Source organism: Brienomyrus brachyistius, chromosome 12 (assembly GCF_023856365.1).
Source record: "Brienomyrus brachyistius isolate T26 chromosome 12, BBRACH_0.4, whole genome shotgun sequence".
Lineage (NCBI taxonomy): Eukaryota > Metazoa > Chordata > Actinopteri > Osteoglossiformes > Mormyridae > Brienomyrus > Brienomyrus brachyistius.
In genome coordinates this window covers 20493950-20513386 of record NC_064544.1, presented here as the reverse complement: position 1 = coordinate 20513386, position 19437 = coordinate 20493950, and the positions used below count along the sequence as shown (strand labels likewise).

General features: G+C 45.2%; 1 protein-coding gene and 1 long non-coding RNA gene across 2 annotated transcripts; both read left to right on the top strand.

Annotated features, from left to right (window-relative positions):
- Positions 1 to 1046: 1046 nt before the first annotated feature.
- Positions 1047 to 6610, top strand: LOC125704366 (uncharacterized). The gene is made up of 2 exons (XR_007381101.1): positions 1047 to 4760; positions 5887 to 6610. It is a non-coding gene; the product is annotated as an uncharacterized LOC125704366 (long non-coding RNA).
- Positions 6611 to 7423: 813 nt separating this feature from the next.
- Positions 7424 to 18774, top strand: efs (embryonal Fyn-associated substrate). Its single transcript, XM_048971449.1, has 8 exons — positions 7424 to 7866; positions 9155 to 9257; positions 11102 to 12556; positions 12980 to 13102; positions 13648 to 14622; positions 14731 to 14808; positions 15643 to 15900; positions 16669 to 18774. The coding sequence occupies exons 2-8, from the start codon at positions 9246 to 9248 to the stop codon at positions 16846 to 16848; spliced, it is 3081 nt and encodes a 1026-aa protein (XP_048827406.1). The 5' UTR covers positions 7424 to 7866; positions 9155 to 9245; the 3' UTR covers positions 16849 to 18774.
- Positions 18775 to 19437: the final 663 nt, after the last annotated feature.

Genomic DNA, 19437 nt, shown 5'->3' with positions numbered 1-19437 from the left:
CGGGTGTGGTTCTGATGAGCGAAACCTGTTGCTCATTTGTCCTAGGTCTCTTTTCAGCCTCATTCCAGCACCCCCTCGTCTGCTCCCTCATCAGTGACACATAAGTGTGCTTCCCAGTCCTGTGCTCCCCAATCCGGAAATTGATGTCATCCTAGTGTGTGCCCCACTGCCTTTCCTTTAGCTACTTCCCTTTCGATTAACCTCTTTATTGGTTGTACCCATGCCTGCTCCTGCCTCTCTTGTGTTTGGCTCGTGACATGATCAGACTCCCCAAACAAAATCCTGGTAATCTTCCAGCCATCCAGATGATGGGTGCCCCTGCTAGTATTCTTCGCCTTATCCCTGAAAACTTCACGCTCTGTGATCGCCACCTGTACTGGTGAGAGGTATGCCGAAGACTGGGGTTTGAGGACCGTGGAGCACTTCAGTCTACAAGGGTGTCGCTGCGCTCTGCACACCCAACCTGTCCACCTGCTGCTCCTCTGGCCGTTCTGTTCTCGCGCACCCTGGCAAAGAAGTACTGCACCCTCACATGTCTGTACCAGAGAGCGCAGGATGATCCGGCGGTGTGAGGCTGTCCGGAGGCTGGCCTGCTCCTGGCTCACCTACGAGAGGAGTTGGCAGCTGTAACTCTTACATCTCAGCCTCATGAGCTAGAACCCTCTCCTGGAGCAGACACCTTATCGTGGTGGAAGGGTTTGCATGTTCCAATGATCCCGGTAGCTAAGTTGCCCAAGGCTTTATGCCCCTGGTAGGGTCACCCAAGGCAAACAGGTCCTGGGTGAGGAACCAGACGAAATGTGGCTCATTAGACCCCCTATGCCCCCCCCCCACAACCCAGCCCCCCCCCCCCCCCCCCAACTGTTTGCACTTATGCGCCAAACTGCAGTTCAGAATACCCACCCTTTTTGGAGTACTTAGAAGGGGTGTTGGAGAGCACTGCTCCTTGCAACTGTCTTGTTCTGCTGGGGGACAACGCTGGAGAGACTGAGAGAGATGTCTCTCGGCTGGCCTGGGAACACCTTGGGATTCCCCCGGAGGAGCTAGACGAAGTGGCCAGGGAGAAGGAAGTGTGGGTTTCCCTGCTTAGACTGCTGCCCCTGCAACCCGACCCGGAAAAGTGGTAGAAGGTGGATAGATGGATGTATAGATGGAAGATATTATAGGTCTTAACTGCTTTCTAATTTTGTGACACATATTTATAGAGTAATGATATTGTTTAATTCAGTCCTTATTGTTGTTTCCTGTTGTATGGCCGTGGATGGTTTTCTTTCAGGTACCACCTGCTGGTGTAGCAATTCACAAATGAAACGTGACCCACAAATAGACAGGATATGATGCACAAATATGCAAAACCACTCTGTATTTTTGTGGGTATTTTACACAGTGTAAATTTTAAAAATACATATTTATGGATAGTGAAATATTTGTGGATCATGGTACATGCGTTACAAATAATGAAATCTAATGTATACTTCCATACATGGGAGTTTGCTCAAGCAGTCTACTTGTGGTTTGTGGATTTGGAAAAGGCATAGGACTCTGTCCCGTGGGAGGTCCTGCAGGGGGTGTTTCAGGGGTATGGGGTTCACTGTGTGCAAACAGAGTGAGAGCTTGGTCTGCACTGTCAGTAGTAAGTCAGACTCGTTCCCAGTGGGTATTAGACTGCAGGCCTGCCCTTGGTCAATGATTCTGTTCATAACTTTTATGGACAGAATTGCTATGCATAGCCAAGGCGCAGGGAAGGTCCAGTTTGGTGACCTCAGGATTGCGTCACTGCTTTCAGCAGATCATGTGGTCCTGTTGGCTTCATCTGGCTGTGACCTGCAGCATGCACTGGGGCGGTTTGCAGCTGAGTGTGAGGCAGCCAGAATGCGGATCAGCACCTCCTAGTCTGGTCATGTGTCTCCACTGGAAAAGGGTGGATTTCTTTGTTCTGTCATGGGACAGAGGGAGCTGATCTATTGATTTACCAGTCAATCTATATTTCTACACTCACCCATTGTCATGAGCTTTGGTGACTGAAAGAAAGAGATACAAGTGGCAGAAATGAGCTTCCTCCTTAGGCTGTCTGGGCTCAGCTTTAGCGATATGGACATGGAGCTCGGACATTTGGCCGGAGTTCAAAGTAAAACTGCTGCTACTCTCCATCGAAAGGAGCTAATTCAGGTGGTTCGGGCATCTGTCAAGGCGTTTTGGGCATGTCAAACTGGGAGGAGATCCTGGGGAAGACCCAAGACATACTGGAGAGAGAATATATTCTGGCTGGCCTGGGAACACCTTGGTATTTCTCCAGAGAAGCTGGAGGAGATGACTGGTGAGAGAGAGGTCTGGGAATCCCTGCAGATATGAGGTGGAAAATGAATGAAGGATGAGAATATTCCTGGTACATTGGCCATACACAAACTTCACGTAATCTAAAGCTAAAGCGGCATCCATCTAGATTTTATATTTTCAGTCATGCTAGAACAGAAAAGTCATTTTGGACAATTCTATGCTTCCAACTTTGTGGGAACAGTTTGCGGAAGGCCCTTTTCTGTGTTGGTGTGGAAGAACTTGACCGCGCCCCATCGAACACCTTTGGGATGAGCTAGAACAGAGATTGTGATTCAGGCCTTCACATCCAACACCAGTGCCTGACCTCACAGATGCAAACTAGAAGCCTGGATTTGCAAAGCTGCATATTTTCGACTGTGGAAGGATATCCACAGAATCTGGGGGACCTGCGAATTCCACACACAACCAGTGGAGGGTGTCAGTTCCACAACCCAAGGGTGCTTTTCCACTGCACGAAGTACAGTACTTTCGGTACTTTCGCTTTTCCATTGACTTCCGGTCTAGTTCCAGTACCGAAAGTGCCAAACCAACTGGGGTACTTCTTTGGTACTTTGGGGTGGGACTGGCAAACGTATTTGCTGTCGATTGGTTGTGCAAATAGCCTGCTTCTGAAACACAAAATACTTTAAAATCTTTGGAAACACACAGTGAACAGCGAGAAATGAAATAAAAAGCACTAGAAACAAAAATATTAAAAAAGTAAAATGGAAGGATGGACAAACACAGGCTTTAATCGCCATATGGTCAGATGAACAGATCCAGTGGGATTTGGATGCACGACTCAAAATAAAAAAATTATTTGCCGTAATAGCAAGCCGCTTGGAAGAAATGGGGCACACGTGAAACACCCAACAATGCCGCTTGAAAATAAAAAAACTACAGGAAAGTAATACCCACTGAGTCACTGGGGTGGACGCTTCCTTTAATTTGTTTTGAATACAATTTTTAAATCTAAAAAATCACGACTCTCCAAAAGGATGCTGGAAGAAGATGTTTTTATGAAAAAAAATGTTACTTCAACTCAGTAACATCTCACTATAGCACAATAATATAATAAAACATTAGTATTGAATGAAATTCTTAACATATTTGGCTGCTGATGTGACTGAGTGGTGATCTACTGACGTGACAGCACTCTCTCCGTTTTGTGTTTTTACCATTAGAAAAAAAGGTAGGCAGGAAACCTTTCCCAGGAACAAGTGGGCAGACAAAAACATGCCTAAAGGAGATTTAGCCTACCTACCGTGGCCGACAAAGGTCACTCTCGAAGGTCACATAAAAGTCATCACATAATAGAGACTATGACTCCCATCCATCCATTTTCCAAACCGTTTATCCTACTGGGTTACGGGGGAGACTATGACTCATCAATGCAATTACAAATGTTAAACAGTTCTTTGTCGGAACTGAATATTTTGCTCCCCTCCCTTTTACCCATCTGTCAGCGATTTGCAGGTGTCTCCCTCGAAAAATGCTCCATTATGCCTTTGTTGTTCTACCCCTAACGCCACCTGCTGCATCACACAGTGTGTTCCTAAACACCCATGCATGCCCCAAGGGCTTGTGTCTGCCCCCTTGTGCAGAACTGTTTAAATTGCGCCATGTGGTTCACTTGCATAAATCTGTTGGGAGCTGACTTGTCAGAGCATTCATTGAAGCCACTTTTACCTGGACTCCTCTCACCAAGCACAAGATGCTCAGATGGGCTTTGATGGTAAGATCTGATTTTTTCATTCTCATTTTCCTACCCTCTTGTACTGCGACTGAGATTCAAACCTTACATTTTTTCTAACTATGTTTCCATGTTTGACCACAACAGGGCAGTCACCTTGCCTACAAAGCTTTAGTTTATCCTAGTTATTACAAAAATGCTTAACGTGTACACGGTCAGAAAAAGCTTACAGCCCTGATAGAGTTTAAGGTACAAATAACAATAATGTACTCTTTATTGTACAAAAAAATGTTCTTTTGAGTCTATTTCTGTACCTTAAAAGCTACATTTACCTACAGCTAGGGTACAGTTGGCAGACCCTTGTGGGTATAGCCCCAGTGACGAGTAACTGTACCCTCAAAGGTACATATCGGTACTTTTGTTCTGACAGTGTAGTGTACCCTATCATTCTCAGTTTTTCTTGAACTAATAATGTTTCCCCTTGATACTGTTATCCTGCTTTTATGCTGATTAGTCCCAAAATTATCCAAAAAATCTATCCAAAATTACTTCAGAATGACATGGCATCTGTTTCACAGTGCATCCTACTACATGCTGCCCATCCGATGCCTTTTGGATCAGCAAGTTTTACATCCTTGAACAATGACTGCAATTCCACCCAATTCCTCCACCTCTTCACCAAATGTGTCTCACCACCCAGACCAATTAACATGGAATTAAGGAGAAAGTCTACATCACCGTGGAATTATGAGTAAGTTCTGCTTATCCTTTTTACAAGGGGGATATGTTCAGTACTTATCACTGACGGACTTATCACTGGTACAGACTGGACTGCACAGAATAGGGGTTCAGAATTGACCCCTTTGTGAGCTGTAATTTGGACTTGTCACTGCCAATGCATTTAAAGTGATACAGCTATTTTAAATTAAACTTATAGTCTTGACCGTAGACTATTCACTTTCATTATTATATTGCAGAAATTCTCAGCTATACACAAAAATCAATGATTAAGTTACATATTTAATCATCAATTTAATACTAAGGCTGCGGAGGTACAAAGTGCAGCCTGGTATGGAGATATAGGAGGAAATACGAAAATTGCCAGGTTTTACACTGTATCACCATAAGAATCATCAAAGCAGTTTTGTAGGGAGCACTGTGTACAGGTGCTGTGTCACCCCTTCAGGATTGGGTTTCACATCCTACCACTGCTGTGTTTGTATGTGAAGGTTCCAGAGTTGGGTAATTCAGGTCCACAGAGTAAAAGTCCAGACCGGGATTTTATTTCAACCAACCAGTTGGGTACTCTGTGACTGTGACTCTGTGACTGTGACTCTGTGACTGTGACTCTGTGACTGTGACTCTGTGACTGTGACTCTTTATGCTCAACTGGTTGATTGAAACAAAGTCTTGGTCTGGACTTTTACTCTCTGGACCTGAATTACCCAAGTCTGAAAGATACTTCCTCAACTTCTGTGTGGTTATTCCATGTACTCTGGTTTCTTCCTGCACATGAGTTTGGTTAAGCTATTGTGCACTTAATCTGCCCAAAACCACGGGATTAGGTGAACTGGTGTCACTGAATGCTCCATAGATTTTGAGCGTGTGCCCTGTGATGCCAGACTGTAGCCTAGGGCCCCTGCAATCATTGGGGCCCCCGCCCTGCCTTGAGAAAAAAAAATTAATGGTTAGTTGAACATCTGACTGTCCATGCCAATGTCAGCCTAGGGTTCCCAGATACGTGCATTAACAGTGGAAGATTAAAAAGGAATTGCTTTCAGTAGTAAATATGTATATTCTTTTTCTCTACCCAGTGCTTAATTTTCCAAAGCAAGTAAGTAAGACGTCATAGTGGTGTTTTCTCTTGTGTGTTCCAGACCATACATAAGCCCCGACATGGCCTATGGCGACGGCAGGCTACTGCAGGCTCAGTGCAAGGACAGCAACTGCGTGGGAGGCTTTGGATGGCAGTACCGGTCCAAACCCATAAACCTCAACATCCCGGTCGTGTTCCGGCGGCCCATCATCGGCACGCAGCCCGCCAACAGTACTCAGTACCGCCTGGAGCTCGGCCGCATCAGCATCACTGTCGGCTGCACCTGTGTGCGCGCCGGGTGAAAAACCGCGATCGCCGCTGCCGAAAAAAATGCATTTATTTGTAGATAATGCTGCTTCTGATCCTATTTGTATATATATTTAAATCTTGTTCCTTTATACATTACAATACTACCTGGCTGAAATCCAGTGAACTATGTGGTAGTTGTCAACCTTGGCGTCTAGGCTGCAATAAATTTAGAAAGCTAAAAACTAAACATGACGCACTGTTCTTCTAACGGTACTATTTTACAATTAAATAATCGGCCTAAATAATAATAATAATAACAACAACAATGTAGTTGAACAACGTGCAGTGTCAAGAATGTTAAGAAACTTTACTTCACACACAAATATCTAGAAAACATGCTTGCTGAATAGAATCCAGAGTTTCATTAAGTGTTTTTTAAATGTCAGGCATTTATGTTACACTGATTGTAAAATGTTTCTCGTTGCCCTACTGATTGTTTGTAGCAAAGCAATTAAAACTTTACTGACTTTGCCAAATGTGTACTAATCTTTGTATTTCAAGATGCTTCAGCATTTGCTCTAATTCCATTTTCTTACATTATTGGGGAAGGCATGGCTATATGGAGGGGTGGTCATTGCTTTGGAAACTAAACGAGAAACCCGTAATCGGAACAAATCGTTATAATTTGGTCTACGTGCTACGTTACCCAGTGCTTGACCGAGACACCCAGTTAGTCATTTAAGAAACCAGCATTAGCAAACATCGACAGTTTCCAGGGACTTCAAATCTAATAGGCAAAATCTCATATTTAATTTGGTTGAAATGTTTATTATAACTATTTAGTATGTTTATCCCATAATCTCGGTAAATCGACAGTAAAATGTAATTGTGGTTTTAATCATGTTGCTGTATTATCTACTGTTATCCCTTGAAACTGAAATCCCTTGAAATTGAATTATTTTTCTAAATGGTATATTTTTAACCATTATTTGTTTTGGACTTTTATCAAGAAAGGGGATTGTCAGAATTGCTAATAAACATGAATTACCGAACCACTTTCTGAACAGTATAAAATGTATATTATTGAGTGTTTGGTGGTTATATATCTATAATGCAATATCACAAATGTACTTTTGTTGGAAAATATATGCGTACTGCAAACCGGCTACCTCTAATATAAATTTAATCTAGGGGCTATTTATGGGACGAAATATGGCGGAACGTAACTACCGTATTACAGCATATATACAGGTAAAATATTTTGTTTACGCTAAGCCTTGGCTTCCTTTTATGACTCGCTTTTAAAACGCGAAATCGAAATTAAGCAATCATATATCGTATAAGAGCCACAAAAACCACTCTAATTGCAGGAAAAAAACAACGATTTTTATTCGCGCTAAAATGAACACACCAATAGATTTTCCTTGGGCTGTTCTTCGAATCGACGCCCTTGGTTAAGATAAAGCTTGCTATTGTACTAGGTCGCCACTGTCCTGAATAAAACCCCATGCATGAATGCATGAAAAGCGGGCGCACCCAGAGCGCCGTATTACGGGATTGGGACTGCGCCTCTGGCTCCATCTCTCTCCACTACTGTAATTCTACACCGCGCTCCGTGCAAGCGAGCGGACGCAGGCAGGCGAACGACAGAAAGAAAGAAAGAAAGAAAGCAGCAGTAGGAGAAAGGGGGAGACATCGCCAATCATGGATTCTTCCCCTGGCATATGGATGGCTTTTCTTAAAGCGATTTTTAATCGGATCCGCCCTTGACACGATTGTGTTTTATCAAGCGGTAGGCAAAATTGCGTGTGTGTGTTTTATTGAATTAGCCAATGGAAAATATGGAAATCGCTCCTTTTAACCCTGCTTTTGTGTACCAAGACCTGAAAGCTCTTTCCTGAATGCCAGAAAATGCAGTCGCGTTTCTTATAATTTACAAGAAGTGTAAAAATGTATGTGAGAAGTGATTTTTAAAAAAATCCTTATTTGGGGTCATAAGCCCGATTCTACTCTTGCGTTAGGGAGGCTAAATCTGGGCCGGTGGACGCGAAAACGTGGCTGATTTTGAGAGCTTTTGATTGTTAATCGGTTGTTTGGAGAGATCGGTGGAGGGGACCGTGGTTGCTTTGCGTCCAAGGCGACCTCAGTTCAAAGCCAGAAATTTGTCTTACATCCAAGGAGGGTTGAAATGGATGTCGTTCTCAGTGTTGCTAGTGACTAACAATAAAGTATCCAGTGTTTGAGTACTCAGTAAGTAGGTCGTGCTGATTTCCGTTTCTGTGTGGATTTCACTGGCTCAGTGAATTCTTATGAAGCAAGAATCTCTGCGAGTCTTTTAATAGAGTAATTTGTAGATGGAAAATGAACATCATACAGATTACGCCGCCGTATACAGTAACTGACCCGGCCTTTGGTGAATTTTGCATTTGGCTAATTTATTGCTCGTGACGGGAAATTAGTGTTTTACTTTATCATTATTATTAGATAGCTTGACGGAAAATATCGACTAGATCGAGGAGTTAGATTTTACATTAATAACTCCGTCAAATGGTTATATTAGAGCCAAATAATGTTTATAGATTCACATTTCGTTTGTCCCTGGATTTATATTTGACATCCTGGTAGAATAGATTTTTTTCCCGAATATCACGGGTGTGTCGGTAATTCATGCGTTTTCCCCGAGATTAACAAGTAAAACAGGTTCAATGTTCAAGTCATGTTTGGGCTGGATATACATGTGTCTCACCAGTAGTGACGACATGAATGTTTATCTCATTTAATCTCTTGCATGTGTACATGTTCTGTTCTAAAACCGACGAACACGAATTCAGTACTAGTAATATAACTTTTATACACCTGCCAGTGATGGCCCTAGTTAGTTAGACTAAATATCGTTTGGCTTCTTGCCTAGCCAAATACATAAAACAAGTGCCCTGCTGCTGTTATTGGATCCATGACGTTAACCAAAGATATGCAAGCACTTGGTGATGCCATTTGGGAAACATCATCAATAGTAAGGGGACCTGCTGGGCTTTCCCCTTGGCCCAGTGAAGTGTAATTGAACCATTTTCTCCATTCAGATGGATCCCATGGTGTTCGGATGAGCCCAACTGTCATCTTCAGGAAAACAGAACTGACCCTGAGGAGCTTTGTTTCCAAGAAGAATTCACAATGTCCTTGTCGGTAAGTGCTTGGCAGCGCTTGGTTGTCTCTGACCTCGGCTTTAGGATACTCTCTCCACCGCTTTCGAGCTGTCTCTCTGCTTCCTTCACACGTCGGCATATCTGTCGAAGTCGGCAGACCCTTTCTCAACCTTGTTTGCACCTGTTTAATTCCATGGCTGTACTAAATGGGGAACGGCAGTGGGTTCTGCACGACAACTGCTTCAGCGGTCGGCAGCTAAAAACCAGTAGTGACCAGCATTCTCAGTTGCCACTAGTAGCAGTCAGCATTGACAAATATCTTGAGTGTTGCGGTCAGGATTAGTAGCTCCGTGCACTGACAAATAACCTGAGCTGGCAGCATTTGCAGACGCTCTGGATGATGAGTATTAACAGCTAGTAACCAGGTGATAGTGCTGGGATGATCCTTACCAGCCTATTTCAATGGCAGTGTTGCGGGTGGACCCACGTGAGTTCCTTTCACTTCCCCTTTTTCCGTCATTTATTCCCTTTCTCTGGAGGTGGGGGTGGGGCAGAGGGGCACAGCTTGCCCAAGTGAAGCTTCTTCCCTGGGGGGGGTATTGACAGAGAGAAGCATAAGGGTTGACAATGGAGCCTTAAAACACCCCTGGCTTGTCTCCTTCTCACTTTCACTCTTCTTCACCTGTGTCATGCTTTCCCCTTTATTCCTGATGATGTAAATAGCCCCCTTCCATTATCATACTGAACCCGACTGCGTCGTGAAAGGCTCGTGTTTCTGTTGCCGTCGGAGTCCCAGCATTCTGCGAATGTCTTGGCCCTGCTCCACGCCAGCAGTAATCCACAGCTGGGCTGCTTCCGACTCCGCGCTGCTCAGACAGTCAGCACGCCCGCAGAATATGTCTGCGCAGCCCTTTTCGTGAAATTGGCTCTCTAAGAGAGTGGTTTTCTATTAACTCTGTTAAAGTGTCATAAGAGAACGCAGGCATTAATCTTTGTCCGCGGTGATTTGCCCAGTGGGACCGAACGCCATCCAAAATTAAGTGTTTGAGTAGTATTATATACATCATTAGCTAGCAGCTATGCAATGAGTGACCTAAAAACGCGTTTGGCTAAGTTGCTTAGGCCTCTTTTATTTACATATTTAATATAGCTGCAGTGTGTCTTTTTCATATAGATTTGTTTATTGGTATTTCTGCTTGATGGCAGTTCGGATTGCCGTGCTGATTAATGCTGGGTAATTTTTCAGCTAAGTTTTGTGATTGTTTTTTGGGGGATAAAAAGCTACTCCCTCCAGTCTACCCTAGCTCCATTACAATAGTGATATGTCTCTGTTTCACTTCATTCTTCTGCCTGTTCAGCAAGACTGTGGAAAAATGACCCCCCCCCAGCAGTATGTTATTGCGTGTCCATGGCCTTCAGTTAGTCAGTCACTGACAATGTCCTTGCTGTTTAAATCTGTCTCGCCCACCCTCCCACACCACATAGCCGACAGCGGCTCTCACACCAAAGCCAGACCGCTGTCCTGCCCTCTCCGTCTCTGCATCCCCTCCTCTAGCTGCGGTGGCCCGTACTGCGCGGCCCCCCTACCCTGCGCCCCTTTAACTACTCCTGGACAATGGCTGCTCTTTTTCTGTCTGGCGTGTGATGGGGAGGGAGGTAGGAATTCTGTCTCCTGTTATGTGCTTATTAATGTAATGCTTCCCTCAGTTTGAATTTCACTTTTAAAGACTCATGGGCTTAAGCAAAATAACAGGCAAAGACGACGCAATTGCATTCTGGGTAATAGGACATTCATCACCAGTACCATTGTTTTCACTGTTCAGTGTGTAATATATGATTTGGTGTTCTCCCTAATCACTCTTCTCTCTGTCGCCCACCCCCCAGACGGCACTGGCAAAGGCATTGTTTGACAATGCAGCTGAGAGCCCTGAGGAGCTGGCATTTCGGAAGGGTGACATCTTGATGGTGCTGGACCAGGAGGGGGGGGGACCAGGCTGGTGGTTGTGCTCCCTGCATGGCAGACAGGGGATAGCCCCCGCCAACCGGCTCCGGCTCCTCAACACCTCTCAGCCATGCTCCAGTGCCTCTGCTGAAACTTCCAGCCCCGCCTCCTGCCCCCCGGGGACCCGCCCTCATGGTGATGAATCCGTGTATCTTTCACCTGGCCCGCATCCCCGGCCCACCCCTATGGATTCCACTAAGGGGCCCAGACTTGGTGAGGAAGGGGTCTATCAGTCACCCCCCGCGCTAAGTGGGACGGCTGCAGCTGCATTGCGCCGTGGAGAGGGCCGGCCCAGGTCCCGCTCCAGTTCTGGCACGCGTCCACGACCTGAATGGGACGTGTGCGCCACAGGACGAGCCCGCTCCCCATCCCTTCGAGGGCGGGGATCAGAATCGGGAAGTCCCAAACAGCAGGGCCTTTACCAGACACCCACAGCACACAGGCTGCAGGGAGGGCTCGCACCTGAGGCTGTGTACCTCAGCCCCTGTGCTGTTCCGAGGGCAACTGCAGAGGGATCTGCGGCAGAGATGGGGGGTGTGGAGGCAACGTACCATATCCCGCGGGAAGCTGTGGTGGCTGTGGGTAACTCCGATGGCTGCTATCTGGTGCCTCGCGTGAATGTGCCTCCTAGTGAAGATGTGTACCAGACCCCGACAGGTGGTGCAGTGCTGGACCCCGCCCAGGGTGGTCTTGTGTCTGCCGCAGCGAGGAGGGGGAGTGGCCAGCTGTCACTCTGCAGTGGGACTGTCCTCACTACACAGACCAAACTACCACAGGAAGCAGGAGGCTTGTATCAGACCCCCACCCTGGTAGGGGGTTTGCCCAAAACACCTCAAAACGGCCGCAAGCTCCCTGTGGACAATACAGTGCCTGCTGCCGCTGGACTGGCACAACAAAGACTCATGCCTTTCACTGGAGAGGGGTCCCCCAGGGCACAGCCTAAGGTCCTACACAAAATGCCAGGGGGGCAAAGTTTGCCCTCCACCCCTCCCAGTGCCCGAGGCAGGTTGCCTCAGACCCCCCCAAGGAGTTCTCCTGTCTTGCCCAGGACAGCTGGAGCCAGAGTCCAAGGCTCTCCCAACTTTGCCCGCAAACCACCTCCCCCTGCACCCCCGGTTAGGGGAGTCACCAGGAAGGATACTCCTCAGTCGCAATCTGCTCCGCAGCAGGGTAAGCAGGGGGAGGGGCTGCGTCAGGTTGTCCCAAACAAGCCAGAGGGGCGGAGGGATGAAAAGGCAAATGAGGAGAGCGATACGAAAAAGATAAACCTGAATATAAAGAGGGATCGTGAGGAGGGAGAGTATGAGGAGCCGGACAACGAGAACCTTCACAACCAGGTAGGAATCAAGGAAAGAGAAAGATGAAGACTGTCATGTGATCCTGAAATGGAGCTGGCTGGCTCTGCTTGAATGTAATGGATCTTAAAAGGAGGCGTAGAATTACAAATTCAATACAGCTAATGTAAGCTGGAATGTTCAGCCGGTTATAATGCATCAGTCTTTTTGTGTTAGAACAAATTGTCTTTTTGCATCCAAGCGAAATATTTTGCTCTTTGGTTTTGAAAAGAGAGAACTTTGTGCTTTATTTTCAGTTGTTGACTGGTTGAGGAAAGAATCATTTCATTTGATTTTCTTTAAGTAGTTAATGGTCACTAAAACATTGCATGAAATCTTAGAATAGGAATAGCTTATAGCTGTTTATAAGGCTCAGCATTCAACATATTTCCAATAGTTTTTTGGATATTATGTGTTTGCCCCAAGGTGTATGACACTCCTCCCGCAAGCCGGTGGCAGCATGCCGTTCCTGCGGTACTCCCTGAAAACGACGACAGCATCTACAACACCCCCCGCATGCTCCCCCCTCACGGCAACCAGGGATCAGAGGTCAGCGTCTGGCCAGGTGTCATCTGTTCCTGCTGTAATTAGCCTGCACCTGTTCCTGCTGCCCCCCCTCTGTGCACTTGGGCTGTTCCACACCTGTCTGTCTGTCTGGCTTGCTGAATATGGCTCATTCTGGAAATCAAAGTCTCCCAATTTACGGAGTAACATATTCTAATATGTTGTTTTCACAACTTTATCTATGACTCTTGTTTGAAAATATTAAAATACTGCTTGCCTGCCAGTTAATTGCCCTTTTTAATGGGGCTTTTGACAGTGTGAATTCTTTGTGTAACTTGACAATTTCAAACGTTACACTCATTGTTTTTTCCATCAACATCTTTATTTTGTTTCCTTAAATAGTCTCCATTAAAAAACAACATCATGACCATGTACAAAAATCACAACAAACCTGCCCCCCCTGAAAAAGACCTTCTATTGTCAAATAAGTCCCATTCTGTCAGTCATGTCCTTTTTAAATAAGCGTAAAGCTCTATAGCTAGTGTTTGGAATAATTCCAGCCCCTTCTATTATCCCTTTTCCTTTGACAGGTTTACGATGTTCCCACGATTAATCTGTCTGTGACCCCCGACCTCCAGCAGCCCACCTACAATATCCCAGCAAGCCTTGTGGCTCCACCTGAGACCGATGACGAAGTCTACAGTGTGCCTACCCTCCCAGGCCTTTCGGCGGAACCCAGTGAGGTCCCCGATGGCCCGGGATGTGAGCTGCAGAGTCTTGAGGTTTACTGTGTTCCTGGGCCAGGGAAACGTCTGCCTGAAGCCCCGACAGATGGGGCTCCCTGTCCAGAGGTCCCCAACGAGGGGTCTGATCGAGACTGTGGGATTTACGACATGCCTGCCCTAAGCCTCGACGTCCCCATGTCGGCGACCCGCCGGGCATCGGTGTCTAGCACGGGCTCTTGTGATGTACAAGGGAGGGCCTCCCTCTCGGCCCTCATCCAATCAGCTCTGAGTTCTGCCTCCCCCTCCACTCCCCCGCGGGAGCTGGCCGCCTCCTTGTCAGAGATTCTGTCCGTCTGGAAGGCCTGCCAGGCAGCAGACGCTCCCCCACCCCTCCATCAGGCCTGGACCCACCTCTCAGACCTGCTCCCCATGCTTTCTACATGCAGTTCTCCCCTCACTGAAGCGCAGCTCTCACTGCTTCGCCGGGCCCTGGAGGACTCGGCCTCTTTGCTGCAGACCCAGGCCCTTCCACCATCAGGTCGGCCCCGCCTCCCATCCCAGGAGTCCCTGTCTCGGAGACCGTTGCCGGCATTGCCCGTAGCTGAGGTGAAGCCCCTTAATGTGGGGATGGGTGGTCGCAAGGGCAGCTGGATCCAGGAGAGGCCTCTCCCTCCCCCACCACCTCCCTCCTTTCCCCTGCCCCCTGTGGCCCCTCCTCACCCATGTTCTGATGAAGAAGGAGAAGGAGAGGACCTGGGGAACGAGTATGCAGGCATTGGCCTCAGTGTCCCCCCACTGCCCTGCCCTGGAGGAGACAGCGTGGGATATGTAAAGCTACAGGTCAGCGACCACAGAAGCTCCCATCCGCATGTATATCAGTGCGTCCGTCTGCCTCTGTGTCCGCATGTCAAAGTCAAATTGAATATTTGTTTTCCTTACCCCCACCAGGGGAAGCCTGATCCTCCTCCAGTCATTCAGATATCAGCCAACCCTCCTGAAACTGACCCCCCCACGGCAGAGCAGAGGGTAACACTCCCCAGCCCCACTTTGGACCCCGTTTCTCAAACGTCTGAAGATGCTTGCAGAAATTTTAAACAAAGACGCACAGAGCTGAACTCAGGCTTCCAAAATCTGGTTATCACTGAAATATAATCTTGCATATTTTCTCAATGATTCAATTCTGATTTTTTTTTGAGATAGAGAACTGCCACATACCAAAAATTCCAAATGAAGATATGGATTTTAGCATCAGACATGTAATGATCTATAATAATTATGGCCAAGGATGACTTGTTCAGGGATCAGTCAACTGCTACTTAATTTCACGTTCAAACCTGTCATTTAATGTCTTACATTAAAATAACAAAGCTTGCTGATACTGATGGTTATGTCTATAGAAAACTAGTTTGTCTGGACTTTCAGGTGCTATACATTTTTTCTACATGGATTCCCTCATTGGGGAAGGCAGGCCTCAACGGGGATATTGTGAGATTTTCGGGTTCATTTTTCTAAAGGTTTTATGACATCTCACAGACAGAAGGCTGTGTAATGGTCGTCGATAGCTGCTATTTGTTGTCATTAGATCAGCTCAGTTTTAAAATCAAATCTGCTAATAGGCCATGTTCCATCACTGAATGTTCAGTGGGACTGAAATTTGTCGTCATAATGCTGGAAAAATCCAGATCATCATGGTAACTGTAGACAGCAAACTGCAAAAAATGTGGACCATCTGTGGCTCCCAGATGACCTGCTTTGGAAACACTGCTTCAGACATTAATCTTCTGTTTCATGTAAATGATTTTTACTCCTGAATATCCTTTGATTAACTGGCACCACCTCCTCTCTCCCCTGACATTCCAGTCAAGCCCTTCCCCGCCACTCCCCGTCTCTCTCTCCCTGGAGGATTCCGAGCTGCTGGCCTTCTATTCCTCCCAGAGCCTGTCTCACCTGTCCTGCCTGGCTGACTCCATAGACGCCCTCTTCACCAGCGTGCAGGGGAACCAGCCACCACGCGTCTTCGTTTCCCGGGGGAAGAGTCTGATTGTGACGGCGCATAAGCTGGTCTTCATAGGAGACACGCTGTCTCGCCTGCTTACCTCTCCTGACCTTAGGACAAAGGTTTGTTATAAATTCCAATTTAATGTAGCATGTCTTTCTGAAATATATTTTAAGCTGGGGGTGGGCAACGTGGACAAAATTCTGTATAACGGTCCATGATATAGTTCACTATTAAATTTTTTTTTGTTGGCTTACAGATCAAATTGGAATGTATGTAGTAGGCTAATGCTAATTAACAATTCAACCACTTAACCAGTAATTCTGTCCTTCAAAGAAACACTTTATGTGGCTTTATAATAATGCACTTTAGCAGTCCAATGGTATATCAAGTTGGCTTAAAGTTAACTGACTGGTAATAACAATTTGATTATGTTATTAGTTCAAGATTTAAGGACTAAGTTAAGATCCACTAAAACAGATAATTGGCAGTTTATATTAAGTATTAAGTGAGATAGACAGTACTGAGATGTTATACAGGCAGAAATTGCTTAGTTTCATATTGACTTGTTTTTGTTGTACTGTTGCAGCCACCAGACACGTAGGTATTGTTTTATAGTCGTGTGCCGGTTTTGTTCTCTTGTTATTATAATAGTGTTGAGTAGTGCTGTATAGCAATTCTTGTGATAACTCTGAAATACTTATTGTGGATACAAATGCAACCGGTCATGATAAATTGCCATATCGCTCATCACTGTTTTCATTGCCCTTTTACAATTTGCAGTAAATCCTAACTACAACTTAATGTATTCAGGGTTTGAAATGTTCTGATTTTAAATAATCCATTGTTTGATTTGGTTGTAGATGAAAATCCTGTACATCTCTCTGCAGGTCACTACATCAGGAGGTCGACTATGTCAAGCCTTAAAGGCTGTTGTGGTGGCAACAAAGGGGGCAGCACAGAATTACCCATCAGCCCCTGCCACACAGGAAATGGTGGACCGGGTAGCAGAGCTATCCCAGCATGCCGCTGGCTTCTCAGGGCTGCTGCAGAGGCTGGCGGAAATATGATTTAATTTTTCCCCCATCTTTTCTTTTATGGTTTTTGTTGAACTGTTGTATTCTCAATTGTGTGATTCGGAATGGGGTAACATCTGTTTTAGTCCATAGAAGACAATGGATGAATGGAAAAGTCTAGGAAAAATCTCAGTTGTGTGTTTGTGTGAGTGTGCACATCTAGGAAGAGGTGTCTGCGTGTGCTAATGCTGTGACGGCAGCATCTTCTGTCCCAGTTAGAAACCAGGGCCACGTAAGTGCAGGTACCTGGTGTGCTTGTTTCTTATCTTAATTTATTTATGTTTATCTGTTACATTTCTTAATGTGAATATTTCAGCCTTTACTCTTTGGTGTGCTTCAAGCGCAGGCATAGCACAGCCTGTCTTCCGCCCTCGTTTGTCCCTCAGTCTCCATCTGCATATATTTGTCCTTATCAAGGCCACTCTTTGCAGCTTTGGTGCTGAAGGATACAGGGCTCTCTTTAAATCAATACAAGAAAAGGAGGGTAATGAAAATTTTGGTATACTGGTATTAGGGTTATTGTTGTTGTTATTGTTGTTATTATTATTATTGTATCCATTGTCATTTGCTGCCTTAAAGCTATGAAAAACGTTCCCACAACTTGGCTGTTCCCCTGACAATGGCTTTGGCTCTCTTCTAATCTTTCTTTTGCCATTGCGCTTCCTGAGAGAGAGAGGGAGGGAGAGAGAGTTTGTGCTGCAGCCATGTTTCTCAGCCATGACTTTCCCACATTAGCAGTACCAAACTAAAACTTGTCACCTGGGTTTATTTGTTCCTTCCTTACTGTCCCTTTCTGACATGCTGGTGCCACCTTACAATAAGGCTACCTATATAAAGAGTTTATGAATTGTTTATAATTTGGATATTAATTAGGTTGTAACACTTTGTAAATTATTAATAAACAATTTTAAACAAGTTATGACCGTTTTCTTTTTATCAATGAGATACTACCATTTACAAGTGGCAAAAGGGAGCCTTATTGTAAAGTGGTACCGACATGTTCAGCCACGTGAGACTCAGTCCTGTTCTTGCCTGCTCAGCTGTCCTGTTGCCTGACACACAATCAATCTTCCCTCTAATACTTGCTTTGCACGACCCCTACATTTACACAAAGCGGCTCACTTTCTGTCCTCCTCCTGGATCAGCCACACAAGTTTGCCGCCACCCTGAGTGAACAATCGGCTGATTTTCCTTGTGTCCCACACCACCTTTATGCCGTGATCCTCCTTAATTTTTAACGATGGACTTTGTGGTGGATGTCTAGCAGCATCGAGCTTAAATTCCTGTCAGCAATATGTATTTGCAATGATGTCAAACCCTGGAGTCCGTCTACTGACTCTGTGGCTTTGCCTTGCAGCACCACCTACTGAAACCTGATGGAAAAAATACCACACTAATACAATCCATTGTCGATATATAGCTTCGCCGATAGGAAGCTTTGTGTGCGCCTCATTGCCAATCCCATCTGCTTACTCTAGGCCATGCAGCCTTATGTACAATATTGCTTTTCATTCTGACAGTAACTCCCATTACTCGATCAGACACTTCTCTGCATGGCTTTTAAGTTTTTTTTTCCCCTATATATGCACATATAACCAGGGATTTTAATGCAATGAATTTATTAGCACAACAATTAAAATGTAAAAAAGTTACAGTGCCATGCTGTAGCTTGTTTTGTACCAGAATGTATTTTTGACAATTGTTCTGCTATTTCAGGTATTGGTTTTTGATATTTTTGTACACAGTATTTAAAGTGGGTATGGAATGAATGAGTCGTCTTGGAGCACAGAGTCCGACCGGGGAATCTGTCATCTCTGTCTGTGCAAAGCTGCCTGTTCTGATGGGTGCCAATGGGACTTTTTTTTTTTAAACAATACACTACCCCGTTTTTACCTAAAATACTGTCTGCCTGTGATGTGTTTGAATTATTGTTGTGCTTGGTTACAACGCAGCTTATACTGTATGTGTGCGACCATAACACAATAATTACGATAAAGCGGTAGGTATTCTTGAGGTAACTTTCCATCAGTTAGCGCTGACGATATTTTACATTTAAATATACATACAATGGACATTTCAAAGTAGTTTTGTATTTTGCTGAGAAACAAGCCCCTTATTCGCCCTATTGATCTTCCTATTGTTATTCCTTGAACAAAATAATTCGAAACAATGACCACACACTTTTTAGCTGGGCCAGTTTGCAGCACAGTTTGCAGATTTCCTTGTTCAGACACACCGACTAAAACGTATCTGATTAAGACGATTGAGCAGGGAAATCTGCAGTGTGTGTTGGATTTTGGCAGTGCAGGACCAGAATTGGAGAACTATGCATTATAGTATGAACTATACATTCACTTACATCAGTGGTAAGAATAACCAACTCTTAGACGACCCAGATTTTTAATACTGAAATTATATTTGTTGGGCGATCGGTTTAAAACGCGAAGAAGAAAACATAGTAAAGCTCGGATGCCTAAGCAAGTTTAGCTAATCTACTCGGGGCAATTATCTGTGCTTTACATTATCTGTGCTTTACTGTGAGTGACAGTAATCGCGTCAAACTCGGTTTGGCGCGCGCTCCCC

Bases quoted from the DNA above. Each gene is read 5' to 3' on its own strand.
- efs (XM_048971449.1), top strand. The intron at 13,103-13,647 runs GTCAGCGTCTGG...TTCCTTTGACAG, and splicing joins ACGGCAACCAGGGATCAGAG to GTTTACGATGTTCCCACGAT. The intron at 14,809-15,642 runs GTAACACTCCCC...CTGACATTCCAG, and splicing joins CCCCCACGGCAGAGCAGAGG to TCAAGCCCTTCCCCGCCACT.